Raw genomic sequence first — 26,655 nt, 5'->3', positions numbered from 1 at the left:
TGCCCACTTTTGTGTCACCGTCTAGAGAGGTGCAAAACAGCCCAACTGTCCAACTGACCCAGACAGACAATCCACAAACCGGCAGAGTCACTGAATGGTTTAAGCAAGAAAATGCCTACTTTATAAGAGTGGCATTTTCAAACAGACAATTTAAATGCCAACTTCACTAAAAATAATTATTTTTAAATTGTGAGTTTAGAAACCATAAACTCCACATTTTTGTCTGCTCTCAAGGGTATATGTCCTACCTTAAACATACACTGCACCTTGCCCCTGGGGCCACCTAGGGCCTACCTTAGGGGTGCCTGACATGTAGTAAAAGGGAAAGCTTAGGCCTGGCAAGTGAGTACACTTGCCTTCTCGAATTAGCAGTTTAGAACTGCGCACACACACACATGGCAGTGGCAGGTCATAGCCATGGTTACAGGGCTACTAATGTGGGTGGCACAACCAGTGCTGCAGGCCCACCAGAAGCATGTGATTTACAGTCCCTGGGAAACTCTAGTGCACTTTACTAGGGACTTACCAGTAAATCAAATATGCCAATCATGGATAAACCAATCAACAGTGCAATATCAATAGGGAGCACTTGCACTTTAGCCCTGATTAGCAGTGGTAAAGTGTGCAGAGACAATAAACAGCAAAAACAGAGTCCAGTACACCATAAAACCAGAAGGTCAGAAGGCAAAAAGACAGGGGAGACACGCCAAAAAGCTGCCAGGTCTAACCGGGACCTATATAAGGGCCACACCAGCGTGGTGACGTCAGTTCTTTTCTGCCTGAACCAGCCAACCCAGATGCGATGAACTACCCCACAGTCACTTTTTGACTGGCCTATTTATTTCTTTTTTTTGGTGGAAGATTTTTGAGTGATGCAGACTCTGTCATCGGGTGATGTCTGTGACGGATCCGCAACTCGTGTGCTTGTGGTGTTTCGAGCGTGACGACGACCCGTAGTTGTACTCTGAGTGCCAGGCCATGAATCCGAAAGCTTTGAGGGAGCAGTCCCTAAAGCCCATTGCGGCCTGGCACTTGGCTCCACATCGCTCCTGATCTCGGTCGAGAAGAGGGTCCTGAGAATGGTAGCGAAGGCCCAGTTTATCATCGTTCCAATCCAACCCGGGACGGTCTGGTAAATTGAGGCACAAAAAGAAGTAGAAGAAGAAACGTTCTTCTACTTCACCCCATCCGCCGGCCGACGTAACTAGGGAAAAGGAACATCGTCATTTTAGGCCTCCATCCTTGGAGCCTGTGTCTGGGCCGACTCCGCCCCTTGCTGAGTTTCCAGGAAAGCGAGCGATCCTTGTCCAACTCTGTGAGTTTTATGAGATAATGCGCCTCATATTTGGGCAGTCTGACTCTGCCGGAGCGCCTTAGGGCCCGGTGGAGTCAGCAGAGGCCCCCTCTAGTTCTGTGCCGGTGGCTTCAGCCTCAGCTCGGCGGGTCACCCTTGGATCTGTTCCTGGATCCAAACTGGCATTGGTCGTATTACCTCTACCTTTCCCGATGACGGTGCCAATGTCAACACTCATCCTCATTGCCGACTCTGATATGGAGCCGGATGCCGATTCGGACTTCCACAGGGACCTTGCTCCCTAGGTCGGATCCTGATCCTTATTCTCTTGAGTTGGGGTATGGTGAGGATTAGAAGGGGTCACTGGCCCCTTTGGAATACCAGCTAAAAGATCCCATGGACTGGTGTGCGAACCTGGGTTAGGCCTGTGGTCTGGACACTTGCCCTGACACTGGCATGCTATCTCTCCCTACTGTGGCTATGGAGGAGGGAGTGCCCTACTCAGTGGTTGTGCGGAGCGCAGCTGACGTTTTGGGCCTCAAGCTGCCTTTGGTGGCAGTCAGGAATAACCTCCTGAAGAGTTGCTTTAGCCTGGGGCTTCCACTTCTGAACCCCTTTTGGCCTTAAATGAATCCCTCACTGATGTCCTGCTGGATACCTGGTCCAAACCCAGCACAGGGGCTCCTTGTGAATAGGGCAATACCCTGCCGCGATAGACCTGCTCCAAATGACCCAGTGTTCTTCACACAACATCCGACCACTGAGAGCTTGGTTATCCAAGCCTCCAAGTCCCCCCGGGCACTTTCCCTTCCGCACCCACGGATAGAGAGTCCAAGAGGCTCGGTCAGCTTGGGAAGACGTTTTCTTCCCCCAGCCTGGCATTGCATTCTGTGAACACCACTGGCCTTTTGGGCGGTTACACTCATACTTTATGGAACACGGTTGCACAGGTGTTGACACAGATCCTGGAGGAGGCCCGGGCCATTCCCTCCCAAGCTGTTACTTACGGGAGAGACACAGCGAAGTTCACAATAGGATGTCGGCAGGATACAACTGACTTACTAACAGATTGGTTGCATTGATGGTGGCTTTGAGGCTTCAGGCCTGGTTGAGGATGTCTGGCTTTTCAGGGGATGTCCAATCCATCATAATGGACATGCCCTTCAATGGCACCAGTGTTTTTGGGGACAAAGCAGACTCTCGGAGTTTGATCGCTTTAAGCAGTGCTGGGCTATGGCCAAATCCTTTGGCCTTGCAGCTGCCTCCTCACTTTCCCTCCAGGCACCCTGCCGCTCATGCTGCCCAGCCTGTGTGGCCGGAAATGTGGGATCCAACATCCTCTAGGATCAGGGAGCCAGCGGTCAAGCTAGCACCCCCTCTTTTCCCCCACAGCAGCCTCCAAACTTCCTAGTCTGACTCTTCCCAACCAGGGACCAGTCAGAGGCGATATATGCCATCACCTGCCCCGCTGGCAGTCCATCACGTCAGACAGGTGGGTTTTGCAAATAGTCCAAAGAGGCTACTTCCTCCCCTTCGGGATTACCCCTTCCTCCATGCCACCATTCTACAATTGGATGACAGAGAATCACCTGGCACTTCTCTGTGAGGAGGTTACAATTCACTTGGCCAAGGAAGCCATAGAGTGGGTCCCTGTGCCAGAAGTAGGTCATTGTTGTTACTCCCACTACTTTCGGGTGCTCAAAAATGACAAAGGCCTCAGCCCTATCCTAGTCCTTCGGTCTCTCAATCTCTTCCTCAGGAAGTAAAAGAGTTAAATGCTCACTGTGGCTCAGTTCTATGTGCCCTGGACCCAGGAGATTGGATGGTAGTGTTGGACTTCCAAGACACCTTTTCCCATATTCCTGTCCTGCCTGCACACAGATGTTACTTGTGGTTCGCAGTGGACAACGAGCATTTTCAGTTCACCATGCTTCACTTTGGCCTTACCAGAACCCATAGGGTGTTCACCAAGGTGACTGCTTACCTTATAATGAAGTTCTTTGGTTCAAAACATACATAATTTTTTTTTTCTAAATTGGCCTCAGCTTTATTCTTTGAGTGGGTCTCATTTATTGTCTCTCTGAGTGCAACAAATGCTTAACAGGACTCTTTGATACACTTAGTTGCTTGGCCACACTACCACAAAAACTGCACTAGACCTATCTATTTATGCCTCTGAACACCTTTGGGGATCCACTGGACACTCTGCACAGTGTACTTCATTTTAGTGCACTACATAGAGAGCCAGCTTCCTACACAGACCTACCCATTCCTTCCCGCTGTGCAAACTTATTTTTGAGGACAGGGACTCTCCTCTCAGGGCCCTAGTTTTGATGCACCGGTGGTCAGTGTTCCTTATGGCTCTGTACTTCTTAGGTGGACATTTGTGAAAAGAAACTGATGTGAGCTCACCAGGGTGATTCCTATACAGGACCCGCGATGCCATATACGGCGTGGATGACAGACGCGGAGCCGATCGATGCCACCTAACAGCACGCAGGAATACTGCCCGAAAAAATCTCCAGATCCATACTTATGCTTGCGGGAAATTCTGAGGTAAAGAATCCAAGCTAGATATTGTCTCTACTAGATAAGGCATTATTGAAGGTTAGTAATTTGCCAATCTACACCACAGGACGAGGTGCCCATTGTTTGATCTGATTCAGTGTCTCTGGTTCTATGACCTCACCTGAGGCTATCTGTTTCCATTGTATCACACACTGCACCCCTGGACAATCCTATACACTACATCCCTTGTTTGGTAGCGATCCTGACAGCAATTGACTCGTGATGTAAATAGGCCAACCTTACCATGAGGAGAATTGGTGGGATGACATTCTGAAGGCCAGTGTCCTTGACACCTCCACTGGTTCTGGTCCACTAATACCTCCAGGTCCCAACACTGAATAGAGGGCTTCCTTCACAGTGGTTATGTGGAAGGAAGCCAAATTCCTCTTCCTCCAGCTTTCCACCTTAGTGTTGAAAACCAGTTTCCTGACGAAAGTCCTTCAGCTGCGGCAAACTACCACAAAGCTCTGCTCCATTTTAGTTAGGCATGCATGGATACAACCTTGCTCTGGCTACACAGTAAATTGCCAAATTGTAAGACTCCAGCACCTTGTTCTCTGCAATTCTGCTTTATTGTCACAGCTTCATTTGTCCACGAGCTTAGAGGTGTAGGTATCTACCAGTTAAACAAATCTAAAACACCTTTACAACCTATACCCTAGATAGAGAGCCCAAAATAGTGGAGACCTTTGGGAGGTTAGTATTTTCTTCCACCACTTTGGGCCCTTAGTTCCATTAATGCTAGTTCCCTGCTAGGCTGCTATTGCCAAACTCTGGTATTTAGTGGCTCAACACCACCCGAGTGTCCTGAGACCTCCGACCTGTCCTGCCTTAAAATATTCAGGACAGTCATGATGCGGCCAAGTTCACTATTTGTTGGGACTTGAATGCCACCTATTCCATCACACAAGCCATTGGCACCAGTGTCTCCATTCGCTGCCATGCAGTGCTGATGTCAACATATTTTTCACAAGATTTCTAGTCCTCCCACCTGCCAAACTCCTATATTGTGCCCTTTTTGGCGTTTAGGCACCCAGTTGAATGCAGGATCCTACGAGTCTTGCAGAGTTGGCAGACCATAACTTCGACAAGTGTGTCATTTCAGGTAGTCTGAAAGGGGTGACCCTTGCCCTTCATTGTCTCTCAACCACAACTTTTCACCGTCCTCAAAATGACTGACTGAGGACCATCTGTCCATTTTTAAGGCAGGAGGCGCAAGCCCTTTTGGCCAAAGGGGCTATTGAGAGGGTGTCTGCACCAGACGTAGCTTGTGGTGGGTATTCTTCCTACTTTCTGGTTTCAAATAAGAATGGAGGCCTTCGTCCTACCTGCACCCTCTCAGTGCCTTCCTCCTAAAGGAAAAATATTAGGATGCCACACTGGCCCAGATCTTGTCTGCTCTCGACTCTATAAACTTCATGGTGGCGTTAGACCTGCAGGTTACTATTTCTTATATGCTTCCTGCAGGCCTACTGGCGCTACCTGCGGTTTGTGATGGGTCAGGAGTGTTTTCAGTTTGTAGTGCTCCTCTTTGGTCTCACCAGTGCACTTTGGGTGTTCACGAAAGTGATTGCTGTGGTAGCAGCACACTTTGGGAGATTGCGGTCCCAATCTTCCATCCCTCAGTGACTGGGCAGTCATCAACCTCCTGACTACGGCGAACCTTCTGTTGTCTTTGGGGTTCACTATCAACATGCCAAAGTCACACTTGACTCCTTATCAAATTCTTGCCTTTATTGGAACTAATCTGGACACTTAAGTTTTATGCCTTTCTCACCTTAAAGGAGAGTCAAGTACATTCAGGCGATAATGGTGGTCTTTAAGCCTCTGTCCTGGGTTTGTGACGTTGATTCTGAGGCAGCTGGGACTGATGGTCTCCTGCATCATGCCTGTCAAACACACCAGATGGTGTATGCGGGCTCTACAGTGGGACCTGAAGTGTCAGTGGACCAGACATCAAGGGGATCTTTTTGACCACTTTCAGATTTCAGAGGAGACTGCGAAAGATCTGCAGTGGTCGGTAGTTACTAGACAGCAGTTGGGGCAGCAGCAGACCCGTCTTCCTACTGGACATAGATCTGACAGTGGTAACAGATGTGTCACTTATGGTTTGGAGCAGCATCCTGTGAGAGGTGGTGGTCAAAGTTCTCTGGTCTGTTGCAGAGACCTAGCTCCATATCAACCTTCTGGCACTCCGGGTCCTCCTTTTGCTGTTAAAAGCCTTCTTTCTATCCATCAAGAGGAGGCTAGTACAGGTGCTTACAGACTACACCACAACTGTATAGTATTGCAACAAACACAGCAAATTGGGGCCCTGGGCCCCGTGCCAGGAAACAATATGGCGTCTGAAAATGGCTGGACCATCAAGGGATTTTAATGGTGGTGAACCACCTGAGCGGATCTTGGAATGCCAGGGAAGGCTAGCTCAGTCGGAGACAAGTGGCAGTTACATTTAGAGATTGCACGGGGTGTTTTCAGCGACTTGGGAGAACCAGTGCTTATCTATTTGCCACCTCTGAAAATGTGTAAAAATGTGTAATGTCAGAAATTCTGTGCTTTGGACTTTCCAAGGCACTTCTCACTGGGAGATGCATTCTGCCTAGAGTGGCACTCAGGACTCCTTTATATATTCTCGTTGAGATCTCTTCTCCCCCAAGTGCTGAAGAACAGGGTAGACCAAACACAGTGTATGGTATTGAGAGCTTTTGGGCTTGAGCATCTGTCTTCCAATAATGGTGCCTCTACAAGAAGACCTGCTGTTGCAGAAGTGGGGCAGGGTTCTACACCAGGGCCTTTGCAATCTCCACCTTCATTCATGGAGATTGAGCAGTGTCAGCTGAATACCTTTTACCTTCCTCTGAAGGTAGTTTGTCATCTTAGCAGCCAGGCGTCCCTCTACAAAGTGTGTACACCTATTGTTAGGACACATTTGTGGTATGGTGAGACACACAACAGATTGACCCCCTTAAGGTCAAGTTATTTGACTTTCTGCTTGTTTTCTCCTTCATCCAGTAAGACTTTGCTTTTGGCAAAGTTGAAGGGTACCTTTTGGCTCTTTCTACCCTTTTACGGTTGCTGGGCCAGACCTCATTGTTTACATCACCATTTGTAATGTGTTTTTGTAAGACCTGCACCACCTTCTCTCTCCTTTTCTCATACCACAGTGGTACTTTAACTTGGTCCTCGCATATTTGATACATACTTCCTTTGAGCCACTTCACAGCTTTCCTTTTTTCTCACTCTCAAGACATGGGTTGTCTGTGTTAACCTGCCTTCTGTGGACGCAAGTGACAAGGTCACACAGTAACGGACCATTACCCACGGGTCATGCTCTGGATCAAGATCTGCTACGCACTGGTCAAAAAGCAACCTCCAGAAGGACTGACTGCAAGCTCATTCCAACAGAGCCAAGGTTGCTACTACTGAGTTGGTCGGGGAGTTCCTCTCCTAGACATTTGACATGGGCATCACTACATATGTTCACAAACCACTACTGACTGGACATTCAGGTTCACTAGGAGTGGCATTTTGCCCACTCAGTCCTAAAGAAGTTTTTGGTTTGAGCCAATCCACAGACCTACTTACTAATACATACTGCCCTGGTATGTGTTCAAAGGGTGAGGAATCTGTTACTTGAAGGCTCTATCTGAAGAACAAGTTACTTACCTTTGGTAACCCTCTTTTTGGTGAAGCATCTTCTATAACTGCAGATTCCTCACCAGCACTCTCATCCGCCCGTTCTTTGAAGCTGACTCACTCCATTAATAAGGTCCCAAGTTTAGGAATCTACACATTGGTGAAATCCAGTTTGCTGTTGGGGCTCTGCATCTTTTTGCATTTGAAAGCAGCTTACGTCATTGCTTCGTATTGGCACCTGTATGAGCCCTGCACATCCTACCGGCGCCCAGAGGTACTGCTCAAAAGTTTCCAGGACCCTTCTGACACCTTGGAGATATTCAACATTTGTGGAATCTGAAGCTAGATAGTGTCTACCGGAAAGGGCAATACTGGAGGTAAGTAACTTCTGTTTTTAAGATACTGAGAAAACTGAAAATGAAACTACATATTGCCTTAAATATCAAGACTATCAAAAGCAAAGCAAATGCTCTTATGAAGGTCTTGGAATATGCACGTGAGGTAAAATCGTAGATTCTAAAGCGAAACTCTGAAGGTCTACAGATGTGCCTAGAAGTGAGAGTTCTGTAAATGGAATTGTTTTGGCAATAAGTATGAAGCATATCCGGTACAAAGCAAAGGCTTTTGACAAAGTCACTGCTCATATTGCATAAAGCACGGGTTGACCTGTCCTCCTTATGCAGGTTTTATTTCCATTTTGTTTCATAGGATCCTACATTCAAGCCGTGCCAAATGAAGACACATTTTACACTTCCATTTCCAGTGAATTATGTTGGTGAATGTGTTCGAACTGTTCCATATACCAGCCCAGACTATGCAAGGTAAAATCATTGCTTTTGTAAATTCAGTCACTGTGTACACTCTGAGGGTATCTTCTTTGAAATACTGAATTAATTGCATGAGTCAGCTGCTGTTACAAATGCTATGCACACTCCTGCCATCTAGTGTTGGGCTCGGACTTTGCAATTAGTTTTTCTCATGGAAGTCTTTTATGGTCAACTTTTACGTCATATCTCCTCCTCATTGATGCAGTGCACATGCTCAGTGGCTTCTTTGTTAAATCATTAGGGTCGGACCTGCGTTGCATGCGCTCGCGCATGCGTATCGCAGCGAGACGCTTTAGTGTTTAGAAAAGGGCTCGGAGCCCTGTTGACGTCACACCAGTGTTTTTCATTGGTTTGTGGGCTTGCCTAATAAAATATGCTTGCTTTCATCAGTCGAAGGCATGCATACATCATGCCTTTTCCAGTGGCTAGCCCTCCTCGAGCGCATCGACCAAGTACAGAAAACATGTGAGGCTCGCTGTGTTCTCTCTGGCTCGTGGACTGCTTTTTCTCTAATTTACTAGCGCAATTTCGCTTGCCAGAAGTCGAGCCCTTTACATAGTTAATTGCACTTTTTCGGGTTACGTACATAAATGCACTTTTGCCGATAGGTGAAAAGTCGGGTTAGGAGTTTACAACGCTATCAGCTCTAACATGAGCAAAACGCGAGACCCGTTGCATTGCAAATGCTTGTTTTTTTTTGCCATCGGGCTCAGACAGACTGTGTCTGAATTCTGAGTTCTTCAACGCCTATGTGGCCCTTGGACATCTAACAGCTACAACATATTGCAAATTGACAATGGAAACATACACACTGCTGATGCGACCATTGGTTCTGTGTAGTAGTCAAAGGGAAGGACAGATTCCGCCAACTTCGACATAGACTTCCACAATCCTATTGAGAATGTTCCTCTCTGGTTAAAGGAGGCTGAAAAAGACAGTCTTTTTAGAAAATGCCCTCAGTGTGGGGTGAACTATACCTACTCTGCAACTTGTCTGTTGCCGGATCACAAAGAATAGGACTGTGCGGCATATAATTTATTTGAAAACAAAAAGAACATGAGCAGCAGACGGGATCGTAGACTAGCTTATAACATAGATATGGCAGTGGAGGCTGAGTTCTCCTCAGAAGAAGCACACCAGCTTCACGCTAGTGAGGGTGAGGTGGACGTCAATGTCGCAACTGGAGAGGGAGAAGTCATTGCCAGCACTCATTACTTTGCTTCTGATGAGTCCAGTGGGGGAGAGGAGGCAGATGGAAGGTCCAGGAAGCTACGCACCAGTCCTTACTGCTAGGGTCGGGCTTAGGATGAATGACACCAAGGGCCGTGAGTGCTATTGACCCACCCCAATTAAAGAAGATACTACATAAACCTCCCCCTCAACGCCAAGTTGCACCTCAGCCCTTGGGCTCTGGTTGACAGTGAGAAAGAACCTGGGAGCCTAGACAGGATGGCAACGTTCTTGATCCTGATCGGGCGATAAGACATGAGAGGCATGGAGCCGACAGCAGGCTGACATTGATGCCGAAACACCCACCCACCTCAGCACAATGGCACCAACAAGCCAACGGGTCATGTTTTGGCACTGGACAAGCACTTGGAGCCAAATGAGTGATTGGTGTCAACCCTACAGATTCGAAACACTTCTCGACTCTGTAAAAAGTGAAAGACCATGGTCACGCTTCAACGTCGAGGAAAACTTTGGCTTCTACAACGCCAAAGACTAAGACAGTCCTTGGCAATGACAACAGTACCCGAGAAACGGGCAAAAGCTCCACAAAAACATATAACACAAGAGGAAGAAGGCAATGTATTTGAGGGCCTTCATTAATTCATGCAGAAACCGCGTCAAAAGGAAACCTCCATACAACAATGTCAAAACTTGGATGTTCCATAGCCACTACCAAAAAAGTGGCAGCAAAGCATAGTCACAAGTCCCATGACACTAAGCCGCTCAATATCACCAGATACAAGGTCACCTTTGCCCACTCAAAAAGCAGAGGGAGGAGGCAGTCCTGAGCATGAGGCTTATTGTACTTACTCACAGAGACACACCCAACAAAGCCCAGATGCATTGGATTGTGTGGTCCTTTCAGAAACAAACGTAGAGCTACCTATCCCAGCAAAAGCGTCTTCACCAGATGATACCTCTTCTTTTCATAAGGTGATACAAAGGGCACCAGAATATATCAAATTGCCAAAGCAAAGTACAGAGGATGAGACGGATTTTTCTGCTAGTGACAGTTTTTGGACGGAACGTACAGTGCAGTACCTACCAATAATAGGATCTATGATAAAAATATCTAAAGAAATATTACAGTACCCAGTTAAATCAAGGGTACTTGCACCCAAAATTGAAAGATAATACGGCCCTTCACCTTCAATCCCACTGTACATCAGAGGTCACCCTACCGCAGACTCCTTAATTATGACTACAGCACTTAAAAGAGCAGCATCACAAAGCAAGCTTCTGACGATGAAAGTAAGCCCCTTGACGCTGCAGGAAAAAGGGTTGCAACAGCACATGCCAATCATTGGCGAATTGCACATTCAGTGGGCCTCCAAACACACCACAATAAAGCTACATGAGTTGAGAAATACAAAAAGTAAGGGGAAAGTTTGGTCACAGAGGGGTGACAAATACTGTAAAGAAATGGCTCCCTGTTGCAGTTACCCCCCACTTTTTGCCTGATACTGATGCGGACATGACTGAGAAGTGTGCTGGGACCCTGCTAACCAGGCCCCTGCACCAGTGTTCTTTCACCTAAAATGTACCATTGTCTCCACAGTTGGCACAACCCTGGCACCCAGGTAAGTCCCTTGTAACTGGTACACCTGGTACCAAGGGCCCTGATGCTAGGGAAGGTCTCTAAGGGCTGCAGCATGTCTTATGCCACCCTAGGGACCCCTCACTCAGCACAGACACAGTGCTTGCCAGCTTGTGTGTGCTGGTGGGGAGAAATTGACTAAGTCAACATGGCACTCCCCTCAGGGTGCCATGCCAACCTCACACTGCCTGTGGCATAGGTAAGTCACCCCTCTAGCAGGCCTCACAGCCCTAAGGCAGGGTGCACTATACCACAGGTGAGGGCATAGGTGCATGAGCACTATGCCCCTACAGTGTCTAAGCAAAACCTTAGACATTGTAAGTGCAGGGTAGCCATAAGAGAATATGGTCTGGGAGTCTGTCAGAAACGAAATCCACAGCTCCATAATGGCTACACTGAATACTGGGAAGTTTAGTATCAAACTTCTCAGAATAATAAACCCACACTGATGCCAGTGTTGGATTTATTAAAAAATGCACACAGGGGCCATCTTAGAGATGCCCCCTGTATTTTACCCAATTGTTCAGTGCAGGACTGACTGGTCTGTGCCAGCCTGCTGCTGAGAGACGAGTTTCTGACCCCATGCGGTGAGAGCCTTTGTGTTCCCTGAGGACAGAAACAAAGCCTGCTCTGGGTGGAGGTGCTTCACACCTTCCCCCTGCAGGAACTGTAACACCTAGCAGTGAGCCTCAAAGGCTCAGGCTTCGTGTTACAATGCCCCAGGGCACTCCAGCTAGTGGAGATACCTGACCCCTGAACACAGCCCCCACTTTTGGCGGCAAGTCCAGGAAAGATAATGAGAAAAACAAGGAGTCGTCACTGGCCAGTCAGGACAGCCCCTAAGGCAACCTGAGCTGAGGTGACTCTGACTTTTAGAAATCCTCCATCTTGCAGATGGAGGATTCCCCCAATAGGGATAGGAATGTGCCCCACTCCCCTCAGGGAGGAGGCACAAAGAGGGTGTAGCCACCCTCAAGGACAGTAGCCATTGGCTACTGCCCTCCCAGACCTAAACATACCCTTAAATTTAGTATTTAAGGGCTCCCCAGAACCTAGGAACTCAGATTCCTGCAACCTAAGAAGAAGAGGACTGCTGAGCTGAAAAACCCTGCTGAGAAGACGGAGACACCAACTGCCTTGGCCCCAGCTCTACCGGCCTGTCTCCCCCCTTCGGAAGAAAACTGCTCCAGCGACGCTTTCCCCAGGACCAGCGACCTCTGAATCCTCAGAGGACTGCCCTGCTCTAAAAGGACCAAGAAACTCCCCGAGAACAGCGGCCCTGTTCACCCAAGACTACAACTTTGTTTCTAAAGGAGCAACTTAAAGGCAACAGCGTTTCCCGCCAGAAGCGTGAGACTTGCAACCCGGCGACCCCGACTCGACTGGTGGAGAAACAACACTTCAGGGAGGACCCTCCGGCGACTCAGAGACTGTGAGTAACCAAAGTTGTCCTCCCTGAGCCCCCACAGCGACGCCTGCAGAGGGAATCCCGAGGCTCCCCCTGACCGCGACTGCCTGACTCTAAGATCCCGACGCCTGGAAAAGACCCTGTACCCGCAGCCCCCAGGACCTGAAGGATCTGAACTCCAGTGCAGGAGTAACCCCCAGGAGGCCCTCTCCCTTGCCCAGGTGGTGGCTACCCCGAGGAGCCCCCCCCCCCCTTTCCCTGCATCGCTGAAGAGACCCCTTGGTCTCCCATTGATTCCTATTACAAACCCGACGTGTTTGCACACTGCACCCGGCCGCCCCCGTGCTGCTGAGGGTGTACTTCCTGTGCTAACTTGTGTCCCCCCCCCCGGTGCCCTACAAAACCCCCCTGGTCTGCCCTCCGAAGACGCGGGTACTTACCTGCTGGCAGACTGGAACCGGGGCACCCCCTTCTCTCCATTGAAGCCTATGTGTTTTGGGCACCTCTTTGACCTTTGCACCTGACCGGCCCTGAGCTGCTGGTGTGATAACTTTGGGGTTGCTCTGAACCCCCAACGGTGGGCTACCTTGGACCCAAACCTGAGACTTGTAAGTGATTTACTTACCTGACAAAACTAACAAAAAATTACCTCCCCCAGGAACTGTTGAAAATTGCACTGTCTAGTTTTAAAATAGCTATATGTGTTTTATTTGAAAAGTATATATGCTATTGTGATTATTCGAAGTTCCTAAAGTACGTACCTGCAATACCTTTCATGCAAAGTATTACATGTAGAATTTGAACCTGTGGTTCTTAAAATAAACTAAGAAAATATATTTTTCTATACAAAAACCTATTGGCCTGGAATTGTCTTTGAGTGTGTGTTCCTCATTTATTGCCTGTGTGTATGTACAACAAATGCTTAACACTACTCCTTTGATAAGCCTACTGCTCGACCACACTACCACAAAATAGAGCATTAGTATTATCTCTTTTTGCCACTATCTTACCTCTAAGGGGAACCCTTGGACTCTGTGCATACTATTCCTTACTTTGAAATAGTGCATACAGAGCCAACTTCCTACAAATACCTAATGTAACAATCCAATATGCAGACACAGCTGAAAGAGGGATTAATTCCTCAAAGATGCTCCATCAACATGCATGTCTTTATATATATCAGGTTTTAAACCAGAAGTGCAACTCCACATTTTGAACATCCCACTTGATAGCGAGCGTGTTTTTGGTCCAGAGGTTGACATGCAACTTGAAAAAATCATAAAGGACACAGACTGCCAAATCAATGGGAGCCTTGAGGTCTGCTATGCAAAAACACTAACCCTTTCAGAGGTACCAAGGAAGAGGGTCCTCAAAGAATAACACCCCAGAAACCCTGTTACCAGCAGCAACAATACCACCAGAAATTGGGGAAAGGATATTACAGAGAAGGTTTTAAATCAAGAGGCAAAGGTAGAGGAACACCCACAAAGGGAACCTCTACCTCAAAACAGTACTTATAGCCATTCTCCGATCACACATCACCTGTTGAGGAAAAGCTACAACAATTCCATCACTTGTGGCCGGCAGTAACATCAGATCAGTGGGTGTTAGATATGATTAGTAAGGGATAATGCCTAGAGCTGAAAACTCATCACCAAGTAATTCACCAAGAAAGCACACCCTCAGTCCTCATCATTTACACCTACTAAAGGAAGTAAGTGTTACTACAAAAGGGGCCATACAACTGGTTTTATTGAAACATTAAGGAAAGGGAGTATACTCCCTAATACCCAAAAAGGATGGAACGCTTCATCCCTTATTGGCTTACACTCACTCAGTCAACACATCCTATCCAAACACTTTCACATGGTGACACTACAAGATGTGATACCACTGCTTCAAGAAGGTGATTTTATGGCTGCACTAGAGCTAAAGGACGCACATTTTTATATACATCGCCAGTACCTCCGGTTTATGGTAAGTGGATGTCACTATCAGTTCAAGGTACTACCATTTGGTATAACAGCCCCATATGTATTCATTAATGCCCTCATTGCGACCCTGGAGGTCGGTGATAAAGCGGCGGTAAGACCGCCAACAGGCAAGCGGTAAAAGAATTGGATTCATGACCACGGTGGAAACCGCCAACATAAAAAGCCACTTTAACACACTGACCACCACGGCGGTAGCAACAAACACTGCAGCGGTAACTGCCAACAGCCAGGCGAAAGACAATGTACTGCCCACTGCATTACAACACGCCAATCTGCCAGCTTTTCTGGGGCGGTACCAACGCCATCAAGGGCACGGCGGAAACAGAACACTGAAGGGAAACGACTCACCTCTCGACACTCAAGGAAGAACCATGACGCCATGGAGCCCGAGCTGCACTTTTTCCCAATGCTGGTGTACTTTCTTATACACCAGGAACACGAACGCTGGCAAAGACGACCACAGTGAGTACTGCACCTAGCACATAAGGGAAGGGGGGAGGAAAAAGAGTGAGACACACATGCAACACCCCTAACACCATATACACAAACAGATGTAACAACATTACATATACACCCTGTAACACTCAGGAATAACGCAAGGACAAAAGGAATGTAGTAAAATGAGTGTAATAGTACAGTTTTAGATAAATACATACTTAAATCAATAAACCGTATATACAAAAGGAGGGAAAATGCCCACTCCAAAATGTTCGTGGCCCACTGGGCCATAACACATAAGCCAAGGCCACACTTGACTCCTGCCTCAATATGGAGAGAACACTGCAGGGACATCAGGCCGATAACACACAGGCACCTCAGGGGGACAGGGAATGGGGGGGCACCTCAGCCGGAAGATGGTACAACGCCAGTGCTCCTGGAGGGGGCTCCATACCCACTGCTTGGTCGTGGGGAGTGCAAAGCCACAGTCTCTCAAGTGGGTGGTTTGCCCACTGCTTGTTCCTGGGGAGTGCAAAACCACAGTCTCTCAAGTGGGTGCTTTGCCCACTGCTTGGTCCTGGGGAGTGCAAAGCCACAGTCTCAAGTGGGTGCTTTGCCCACTTCTTGGTCCTGGGGAGTGCAAAGCCACAGTCTCTCGTGGATGCCTTTTTCCAGTGGTTCTGGAAGGGGGCTTTATGCCCAGTGTGCTTCACCTTGGCAAGGAGGGGCTGAGTGGATGGCTTCTTCCACTGATTCTGGAGGAGGCCTTGTGCCCAGTGTGCTTCATCCTGGATGGGGCAAGGTCACAGTCTCTCACCTGTGTGTCACATCGACAGGTGTTGCAGGGGCCAGGACGCACTGCAGCCCATGTAGTCACCATTGCACACTTCCAGGAGGGGTACCACAGCGGTATGCGTACAGTGCCTTGAGACCCTAACGGGTGGATAGTGCGCTATACAAGTGCAGAGTTTAAGTTTAGGCTGGGGTTGAGATTGGGACTGGGTAGAGGAAGTTCAAGGGGGGAGGCTGGAGACGGGGACAATGGCTGCCATCAGTGTGTTGGCCAGAGCCTGGAATGCTCTCTGTTGGGCCTCCACGCCAGAGTGAATGCCCGCCAGGTATGCATTTGTTTGTTGCAAATGCCCTGCTACACCCTGGATGGCATTCAGTATGGTTGACTGGCCAACAGAGAGGGATCTCTGGAGTTCAATAGCCTCCTCACTGAGGGCAGCAGGGCTGACTGGGGCAGGGCCATAGGTGCCTGGGGTAAAGAAGCCCACCCTCCTGGGTGAGCGGGCACTGGAAATACGCTGAGGGGCTGCTGGGAGGGTGGTGCTGGTACAGGGGTGGCGGCTGTACCTGTAGTTGGGGTGGGCACAGAGGTGTCCACCACCGCCAGGGAGATTCCATCGGAGGAGGTGTCGCTGTCCCCTCCTGTCTCTGTTGTGGTGCTCCCCTCGCCCTCCTTCCCACTGGTGCCCTCACCGTCGGTGGATTCAGCCTCCAGGCCCATGTGGGATGCAACTCCCTCCGGTGCCTTTGCTCCTCTGCCAAATGATGTTAATGCACGCAAGGACATGGTGACAAAAAAAAGGGGGGGTAGAGAGAGACAGAGGATACACTTGGTCAATGCCAGCAACAACACTACTGTTGGCATACGCAACTCACAGGGAACAGCCCTATGCAGTAGGCCATGCACTACCAGTTAGAATGCTAGTCACCAGCCCATGGGGTACAATGCCTAACGCCATCAGCTGCACACCTGAAACCCACAAGACCCTACCTAGTAGTAGATGCCCACTAGCATTATTGGGCTTGGAGTGCATCTGAGCTTGCCCATCATTCAACATACCCTGCCTTGTTCGTCCTGGCCTAGGGGCACTCACAGCCCACATCCCCCACCTAGGTAATACCTTAACGCGCACAAAGTCGTGAATCAGAATCTGTACTCACCCCCTTGTGGCTGCGGTGATGCCTTCAAGCACCCAGCCAATTCGGGATAGGCCACCGCCAGAATGCAGAACATCAGGGGGGTCAGGGTACGACGGGCACCCCTTCCTCGTTGGAAGGCCAGCCCCAGCTGGGCCTGCGCTGTCTTCCTTGCCCAGCGACGCAGGTCCTTCCACCGTTTGCGGCAGTGGGTCCCCTGCCTGTCAAGGACCCCCAGGGTCCGCACCTCCTTGGTGATGGCACGCCAAGTACCCTTTTTCTGATGGGCGCTGACCTGCAGGAAAAAAACTGCAGAAAAGGTATTAGTCATACCGTCCGCACTGTTATACTCATGGGCCAACATATCCCCTTAGGCACATATATTGACCACTGTAGGAGGCTGGCCTGGCTTATAGTGGGTACCTCATACTTACACTCTGTGCCAGGTCCAGTTATCCCTTATTAGTTGAATAGAGGTGTTTCTAGCAGCTTAGGCTTATAGAAGGTAGCTGTGGCAAAGCAGCTTAGGCTGAACTAGGAGACATGCAAAGCTCCTACTATACCACTTACATCATACAGCACAATATCATAAGAAAACACAATACTCAGAGTTACTAAAAATAAAGGTACTTTATTTTAGTGAAAATATGCCAAAAGTATCTCAGAGGATACCCTCACTTAGGAGGTAAGTAATATACACAAATTATATGTACACAAACCCAAAACAGGTAAGTAACAGTAAGAAAAGTAGTGCAAACAATGTAGAATCACAATAGGATGCATAGGTCTAGGGGCAACACAAACCATATACTCCAAAAGTGGAATGCGAATCACGATTGGACCCCAGACCTATGGGAGATTGTAGAGGGTTGCTGGGACTGTAAGGAAACAGTAAGGGTGTCCAAAATACCCAAGACCCTGAAAAGTAGGAGTAAAGTTACCCTACTACCCCAGAAAGACACAATAGTCGTGATAGGGGATTCTGCAAGAACCACAAGCACCAGCAAAACACTGAAGACGGATTCCTGGACCTGAGGACCTGTAAAGGAAGGAGATCAAGTCCAAGAGTCACGAAAGTGTCCGGGGGGGCAGATGCCCACTAAACCCCGGATGAAGGTGCAAAAGGGCTGCCTCCGAGGCTTACACACACAGCAATCTATACATTCATGGCCCACTCATCATGCTCACAGTGTACTCACCTGTTTGTCTGGAGGACCATAGAGTAAAGGGTACTGGGGTAGGACCCCATCCACCAGTCTCTCCAACTCCTCCGAAGTGAAGGCAGGGGCCCTTTCCCCAGACACTCGAGCCATGGTCGCTTCCAGACACGGGTCACAGCAGCCCTTGCAATGTAGGTCCTCTCCTGTTGAAGGTCAGGTGGCAAGTGAGTGAACAGATCGAAAATGGTGGTCCCCGCTGGCGTACCTCACCATTGGTTCCTGGAACCCATAGGACCCAATGATAACCAATGCGGTGTTGCATGGCGATCATTGACCGCCGACCGCAACGGTGCACAACACCAGCAGAATTATCTCATTTCCACTTGTCCCTCCTCACAGGTTAGGCAGCCGCCATTTCAGGGGGGCACAGACCATGGCACCTAACTGCCTCACAGCAGACATTGGCACATCGACTGACTTGCGGGTTCACATACTGTTTCTGTAAAGCAAAAATTGCATATTAATGTTGAAATATGTGTGAATATGACCTTCTGCTCACCGTTTTTCACCCTAGAGTTCAACCACTGAGGGGGAATAGGAGATGGAGACATCCCCCCTGTGTACAGACCCCTGGTGGACCTTGCGACAATGGAGGACAGGCACATTATCCTGACCTACTGACTTGATAGGGCCACTATCCAAGAACTGTGTGCCCAGTTGGAGCCAGACCTGATGTTTGCTATCTGCCAACCCACAAGTATCCCTCCTCTAGTGCAGGTCCTGTCAGTGCTCCATTTCCTGGCAAGTGGTTCCTTCCAAGCGAGTGGCCATGGCATCAGGGATGTCACAGCCTATGTTCTCAAACGTGCTGACCAGAGTGTTGTCTGACCTGCTGAAACACATGCGCAGCTACATCGTATTCCCACAGGTGTAGGATTTGGCCACAGTGAAGGCTGACTTGTATGCACTGGGACATATCCCCAACATGGTGCCATTGATGGTACACATATTGCATTTGCCACCCCCCCTCCCGCCCCAGAGAAATGAACAAGTGTTCAGAAATAGAAAAAGCTTTCACTCTCTGAATGTGCAGATGGTGTGTTTGGCGGACCAGTACATCTCCCATGTCAATGCCAAGTATCCTGGTTCTGTGCAAGATGCCTTTATCTTGAGGAATAGCAGCATTCCTTATGTGATGTCTCAACTCCAGAGGCACCGGGTGTGGCTAATAGGTGAGCCCATGGTCCCCACCCAGTTGATGTAGGTATATTGGTGTGGGTTTGGCCCCAAGGGTGGGTGTGTGGCTAACAGGTATCCCTCGATATTTGCAGGTGACTCTGGTTACCCCAACCTTTCATGGCTACTGACCCTAGTGAGGAATGCCAGGACAAGGGCAGAGGAACGTTACATTGAGGCACATGGGAAAACAAAGAGGATCATTGAGGGAAACTTTGGTCTCTTGAAGGCCAGCTTCCGGTGCCTCCATCTGACTGGTGGATCCCTGTACTACTCACTCAAGAAGGTGTGCCAGATCATCGTTGCATGTTGCACAACCTGGCCTTGAGACGCCAGGTGCTTTTTCTACAGGAAAATTAGCCTGGGGGATGGTCGTGTGGCAGCGGTGCAGCCTGTGGACAGTGAGGAAGAGGAGGCAGAGGAAGAAAATGTGGAAAACAGAATCACACTAATTCAACAGTACTTCCAGTGACACACAAGTAAGACACTGTAACTTCACCTTCCATTGCAGTTTTGTGTTGGACATAGAACATGGCAGCCTGAATTCCCTATTTCTATGGCAACTTACTGTAACTTTTGGCATCTCTATTTTCAGATCTCTGTGCCCCACTCTGGCTCCTGGTGTGTTTACTGCTGCCCACTACAGGTCATACTTGTGTAGATATTACAGTACATTTGAATTGCAATGTTTACAGTTTGTGTAACTAATACATTTGTCAAACTATTGACAGACTCCATATTTGATTTTGTTCCAAGGGTGTTTATTTAGGTGCTAATAAGTGGAGGGGGTATTGCAATGGGCTGGGTTGCTGATGGAGGAAAGTCCAGGGTAGAGTCCAGTCTATTTGTATCACAGGTGCATTGTCCCAGGGGACATAGGAAGGGGAGCAATGGCAGTTGAAGGTGGACAGGGTGACAGAGTGGGACACAAGGGTGACAATCAGGAGAGTCCTGGCAGGGGTCTTGGCAATGTTCTCTGGCTTCTCCCTGGATCGCAGGGACTGTTTGCGTGGTGGATCTCCTTCTGCAGGGGGTGGGATGCTGGTGGCCTGTTGTTCCTGTGGCGGGGCCTCCTGTCCACTAGCGTCGGTGGAGGCGGAGGCTGTTCTTCGGTTTGGCTAGTGTCAGGGGCCTGTTGGTGTGCCACTGCCTCCCTCATGGTGTTGGCCATATCTTCCAGCACCCCTGCAATGGTGACCAGGGTGGTGTGGATGTCCCTCAGGTCCTCCCTGATCCCAGGTACTGTCCCTCCTGCAGCCGCTGGGTCTCCTGCAACTTGGCCAGTATCTGGCCCATGGTCTCCTGGGAATGGTGGTATGCTCCCAGGATGTTGGTGAGTGCCTCGTGGAGAGTTGGATCCTTGGGCCTGTCCTCCCCCTGTCACTCAAAAGTCCTCCCAGCTTCCCTGTAGTACTGTGCCTCTGTCTCCTGAACCGTGTGCCCACTGCCAATGACCCCAGATCAGTGATCGTCCTGTGTTTGTGGGGTGTCCTGGGGTCCCTGTAGTGGTGGACCCACCTGTTTGACGTGTCCTGGGGACAGAAGGATGGGCCCGCTTGGTGGGTGCTGTGGCAGTGTTTCCTGAGGGGGAGGCTCTGTGGTGGGTTGAGACTGTGCCTGGGTAACTGACTATCCAGAGGTCCCTGATGGGCCAGGTTGGTCATCGTGATCCAGGCGTGCAGAGCTGCTGTCATCACTATGGGCCTTTTCTTGGGGGGGATGGATGTGGCTGGCACATCCTCTCCGGTGACGTTGAGTGGGGGTCCTGTGGGGATGTAAATGTAGTGTTATTGTTTCTGTGCATCTTGTGCATGGATATGGTTCCCTTTATGGTTGTTGCTAGCAAAGCACCTTTTGGTTGTGTGAGTTGTGATTGGTTTGGCTAAGTGATTGTCACTAGTGTGCATGCTGTTGTGATGGGGGTCCATGCAGGTCTGTGATGGGGGTCCATGCATTGGTGTTGCATGCAGGGCTTGGTATTGGGATGAGTGGGTTGTGATGGTGGGGTATATGTGAGGTGGTGGAGTGATAGGGTGGGGGTAGGGGTAGGGGTTTGTGATGGAATCCAGGTGGGGTGGGGGGTGATAGTAATAGAGATTTGACTTACCAGAGTCCAGTCCTCCTGCTTCTTTTGCCAGGCCCTCAGGATGCGTGGTCGCCAAGACTTGCTCCTCCCGTGTTAGTTGTGGGGGAGGAAATGGGGGTCCACCACCAGTCCTCTGTACAGCTATCTGGTGTCTTGCAACCACAGAATGCAGCTTCCCCTGTAGGTTGTTCTACCTCTTCCTGATGTCATCCCTTGTTCTGGGGTGCCGTTTCTCGCCGTTGACCCTGTCCACGACTCTACGCCATAGCTCCATCTTCTTGCAAAAGATGTCTGTTGTACCTGTGATCCGAATAGCTGTGCCTCTACCCGGAGGATTTCCTCCACCGTGACCCTTAGCTCCTTCTCTGAGAACCTGGGGTGCCTTTGTAGTGCCATGGGTGTAGTGTGAGTGGTATGTGTGAGGGTGTGTGGGGTGATGTGTTGGGGTGTGTGCTGTGAGGTCCGTGGCTGGTGTGTGGATGATGGTGTTTTGGGGCTCAGATTCAGTGGGTGCTACTGACTTGTCACACTCTCACTTGCCAAAATCTTTGGTTCGTAAAGGTTTGTGGGTAGTGTGGGTGTGTGTTTTATATTGGTGTGGTATGTGTTTCAGGTGTGTGTAGTTTGAATTGTCCTATGTGGTGGTGTTTTGTTAGTGTGTGTGTATTTTAAGCGGCGGTGTATACCGCAAATGGTTTACCGCGGCTGAATGACCGCTGCGGTGATTCGTGGGTCATGATGCTGTGGGCGTATTTCTGTTGGCGTAACGGTGTGGGTTTTGGTACTGCCAGTTTATCACTGACCTTTGGGTTAACGGACTTGTGTGTGTGTTTGTATAGTGGCGGATTTCTATGTGTGGGTCATAATATGGGTAGCGGTATACCGCCGTGGTCGCGGTGTGTTGGCGGCAGTCAGCATGGCGGTAAGCAGCACTTACTGCCAATGTTGTAATGAGGGCCTAAGTGTCTATCTGTAGTAGCAGCAAGTCTGAGAAGGACAAATATCCCTGTTGTTCCTTACCTGGACGATTGGCTGATCAAGAGTTCCAGCAAACAGAAATGTCTACAGGACACCTAAACTACTACCAACCTCTTACACAAATTGGGGATGACAATAAATGCAACAAAATCCCATGTACTCTTGCTCCAAATACAGCCTTCATTTGGAGCCATACTCCGTTTGGTTGCAGCGAAAACTAACCCCAGTCCACAGAGGATCCTCATTCTCCAGAACCAAGTCAGAATGGTAATGAGTCTTCTGGGTATGATGGCTTCCTGCATAGCAATAGTTTGACATACAAAACTACACATGTGACCCATACAGTTGTTCTTAGCATCTCAGTGGTCACAATTTGGGGGCAAATTGAAGGATCTAAAGTTGGTTTCATCCATGGTCTGTCAGGCACTACAATGGTGTTATACACAAAACACACAAAAGGGAAGAGCCTTGAAGGACCTAATCCCACAAGTGGCAATTACTATGGATGCATCACTCATCGGTTGGGGTTCTCCCATGGATGACATTGGGGTACAGGGTCACTGGTCTGCACAGCAACAAACATTTAATCTCAGTGTTCTAAAGCTACCAGCCATACAAATGGCTCGCAAAGCATTTCTGTCAAGCATAACAGGGAAGAATGTTTTTTTACGCACAGACAATATGAATGTGATATTCCCCATCTGGAAACAAGGAGGGACCCATTCATTACAGCTGTCTCACAAGGTTCAACTCAAATGAGCCATCAATCACAAAATCTACCTCCTGGCACAATACATACCAGGAGTTGACAACTCCCTACCAGACCTACTAAGCAGGATGCAATGGGAAGCTCTGCTAGTGAACTGGTCAGGGATATTTGCATACGCTTTTCCACCTCTCCCACTCATTCCTTATCTGACCAGGAAATTTCGACAAACATCAATAAAAAAGATCCTCATAACTCCAGCATGGGCATGTCAGATGGGGTACACAACACTACAGGAGCTGTCCCTAGTACATCACAAGAAGCTTTCCAACATTCCAGATCTTTACAGTCATAGCAAGGGCGGAGTCAGGCACTGATACGCAACTCAACATTGCAATCTAGCTGCTGAGGTCGTAGAATTTGGGTACTTGGGATTACAGCCAGAATGTATGGCAATTCTAAAGAAAGCCAGAAGACCATTCACATGGGTGTGTTATACAGCTAAATGGAAACGCTTTGTTCACTATTCTGCTACCCACAGTATGAACCCTTGAACTCCATCTGACCAAACAACTGGTATCTTACCATGCATGTAGTTTCAGAAGACTGTAATTGCTGCATATCTGCAAAACAGAAGCCATCAATCTTTTTCGCATACCAGTAATAAAAAGCATTCATGGATGGATATGGAGTAATTCCACCACATACTCATCCTGTACCATCATGGAACCTAAATCTGTGTGAACATGATTAATGTCTGCAGCATTTGAACCTATGCATAAATGTAAAATGGAACATGGAAAGTGCATTTCCTGGTCACAATTACATCGCTAAGAAGAGTTAGCAAAATACATGCACTAACTATTGAGGAACCTTATTTCCAAGTTTTCCAAGACAAAGTTTGACTATGTGTAAGGAAATGCCTCCTTGGCATGGTTGCCCCCTGACTTTTTGCCTTTGCTGATGCTATGTTTACAATTGAAAGTGTGCTGAGGCCTGCTAACCAGGCCCCAGCACCAGTGTTCTTTCCCTAACCTGTACTTTTGTATCCACAATTGGCAGACCCTGGCATCCAGATAAGTCCCTTGTAACTGGTACTTCTAGTACCAAGGGCCCTGATGCCAAGGAAGGTCTCTAAGGGCTGCAGCATGTCTTATGCCACCCTGGAGACCTCTCACTCAGCACAGACACACTGCTTGCCAGCTTGTGTGTGCTAGTGAGAACAAAACGAGTAAGTCGACATGGCACTCCCCTCAGGGTGCCATGCCAGCCTCTCACTGCCTATGCCAGTATAGGTCAGTCACCCCTCTAGCAGGCCTTACAGCCCTAAGGCAGGGTGCACTATACCATAGGTGAGGGTACCAGTGCATGAGCATGGTACCCCTACAGTGTCTAAACAAAACCTTAGACATTGTAAGTGCAGGGTAGCCATAAGAGTATATGGTCTGGGAGTCTGTTTTGCACGAACTCTACAGCACCATAATGGCTACACTGAAAACTGGGAAGTTTGGTATCAAACTTCTCAGCACAATAAATGCACACTGATGCCAGTGTACATTTTATTGCAAAATACACCCCAGAGGGCACCTTAGAGGTGTCCCCTGAAACTTAAACCGACTGTCTGTGTAGGCTGACTAGTTCCAGCAGCCTGCCACACTAGAGACATGTTGCTGGCCCCATGGGGAGAGTGCCTTTGTCACTCTGAGGCCAGTAACAAAGCCTGCACTGGGTGGAGATGCTAACACCTCCCCCAGGCAGGAGCTGTAACACCTGGCGGTGAGCCTCAAAGGCTCACCCCTTTGTCACAGCCCAGCAGGGCACTCCAGCTTAGTGGAGTTGCCCGCCCCCTCCGGCCACGGCCCCCACTTTTGGCGGCAAGGTTGGAGGGAACAAAGAAAGCAACAAGGAGGAGTCACTGGCCAGTCAGGACAGCCCCTAAGGTGTCCTGAGCTGAGGTGACTCTAACTTTTAGAAATCCTCCATCTTGCAGATGGAGGATTCCCCCAATAGGGTTAGGATTGTGACCCCCTCCCCTTGGGAGGAGGCACAAAGAGGGTGTACCCACCCTCAGGGCTAGTAGCCATTGGCTACTAACCCCCCAGACCTAAACACGCCCTTAAATTTAGTATTTAAGGGCTACCCTGAACCCTAGAAAATTAGATTCCTGCAACAAGAAGAAGAAGGACTGCCTAGCTGAAAACCCCTGCAGAGGAAGACCAGAAGACAACAACTGCCTTGGCTCCAGAAACTCACCGGCCTGTCTCCTGCCTTCCAAAGAACTCTGCTCCAGCGACGCCTTCCAAAGGGACCAGCGACCTCTGTATCCTCTGAGGACTGCCCTGCTTCGACGATGACAAGAAACTCCCGAGGACAGCGGACCTGCTCCAAAAAGACTGCAACTTTATCCAAAGGAGCAGCTTTAAAGACCCCTGCAATCTCCCCGCAAGAAGCGTGAGACTTGCAACACTGCACCCGGCGACCCCGACTCGGCTGGTGGAGAACCAACACCTCAGGGAGGACCCCCGGACTACTCTACGACTGTGAGTACCAAAACCTGTCCCCCCTGAGTCCCCACAGCGCCGCCTGCAGAGGGAATCCCGAGGCTTCCCCTGACCGCGACTCTCTGAAACCTAAGTCCTGACGCCTGGAAAAGACCCTGCACCCGCAGCCCCCAGGACCTGAAGGACCGGACTTTCACTGCAGAAGTGACCCCCAGGAGTCCCTCTCCCTTGCCCAAGTGGAGGTTTCCCCGAGGAAGCCCCCCCTTGCCTGCCTGCAGCGCTGAAGAGATCCCTTGATCTCTCATTGACTTACATTGCGAACCCGACGCTTGTTCTAACACTGCACCCGGCCGCCCCCGCGCCGCTGAGGGTGAAATTTCTGTGTGGGCTTGTGTCCCCCCCGGTGCCCTACAAAACCCCCCTGGTCTGCCCTCCGAAGACGCGGGTACTTACCTGCTGGCAGACTGGAACCGGGGCACCCCCTTCTCTCCATTGAAGCCTCTGCGTTTTGGGCACCACTTTGAACTCTGCACCTGACCGGCCCTGAGCTGCTGGTGTGGTAACTTTGGGGTTGCTCTGAACCCCCAACGGTGGGCTACCTTGGACCAAGAACTGAACCCTGTAAGTGTCTTACTTACCTGGTAAAACTAACAAAAACTTACCTCCCCCAGGAACTGTGAACATTGCACTGTGTCCACTTTTAAAATAGCTATTTGTGAATAACTTGAAAAGTATACATGCAATTGAAATGATTCAAAGTTCCTAATGTACTTACCTGCAATACCTTTCAAACAAGATATTACATGTTAAATTTGAACCTGTGGTTCTTAAAATAAACTAAGAAAAGATATTTTTCTATACAAAACCTATTGGCTGGATTTGTCTGAGTGTGTGTACCTCATTTATTGTCTATGTGTATGTACAACAAATGCTTAACACTACTCCTTGGATAAGCCTACTGCTCGACCACACTACCACAAAATAGAGCATTAGTATTATCTCTTTTTACCACTATTTTACCTCTAAGGGGAACCCTTGGACTCTGTGCATGCTATTCCTTACTTTGA

General features: G+C 49.1%; 1 protein-coding gene across 4 annotated transcripts in view; it reads left to right on the top strand.

Moving 5' to 3' along the window:
* The window catches only part of PITRM1 (pitrilysin metallopeptidase 1), a 392,977-nt gene that overhangs the window by 270,007 nt on the left and 96,315 nt on the right, over positions 1-26,655 (top strand). For all 4 annotated transcript variants that reach the window (XM_069211204.1, XM_069211202.1, XM_069211206.1 and 1 more), the window contains one exon: positions 8,207-8,319. In XM_069211204.1, the coding sequence (XP_069067305.1) occupies positions 8,207-8,319 (113 nt within the window). The remainder of the gene's footprint in view (positions 1-8,206; positions 8,320-26,655) is intronic.

This window comes from Pleurodeles waltl, chromosome 10 (genome assembly GCF_031143425.1).
Source record: "Pleurodeles waltl isolate 20211129_DDA chromosome 10, aPleWal1.hap1.20221129, whole genome shotgun sequence".
Taxonomy (NCBI): Eukaryota; Metazoa; Chordata; class Amphibia; order Caudata; family Salamandridae; genus Pleurodeles; species Pleurodeles waltl.
The sequence above is the reverse complement of the archived record's forward strand: the minus strand, read 5'-3'. Positions and strand labels throughout refer to the sequence as shown.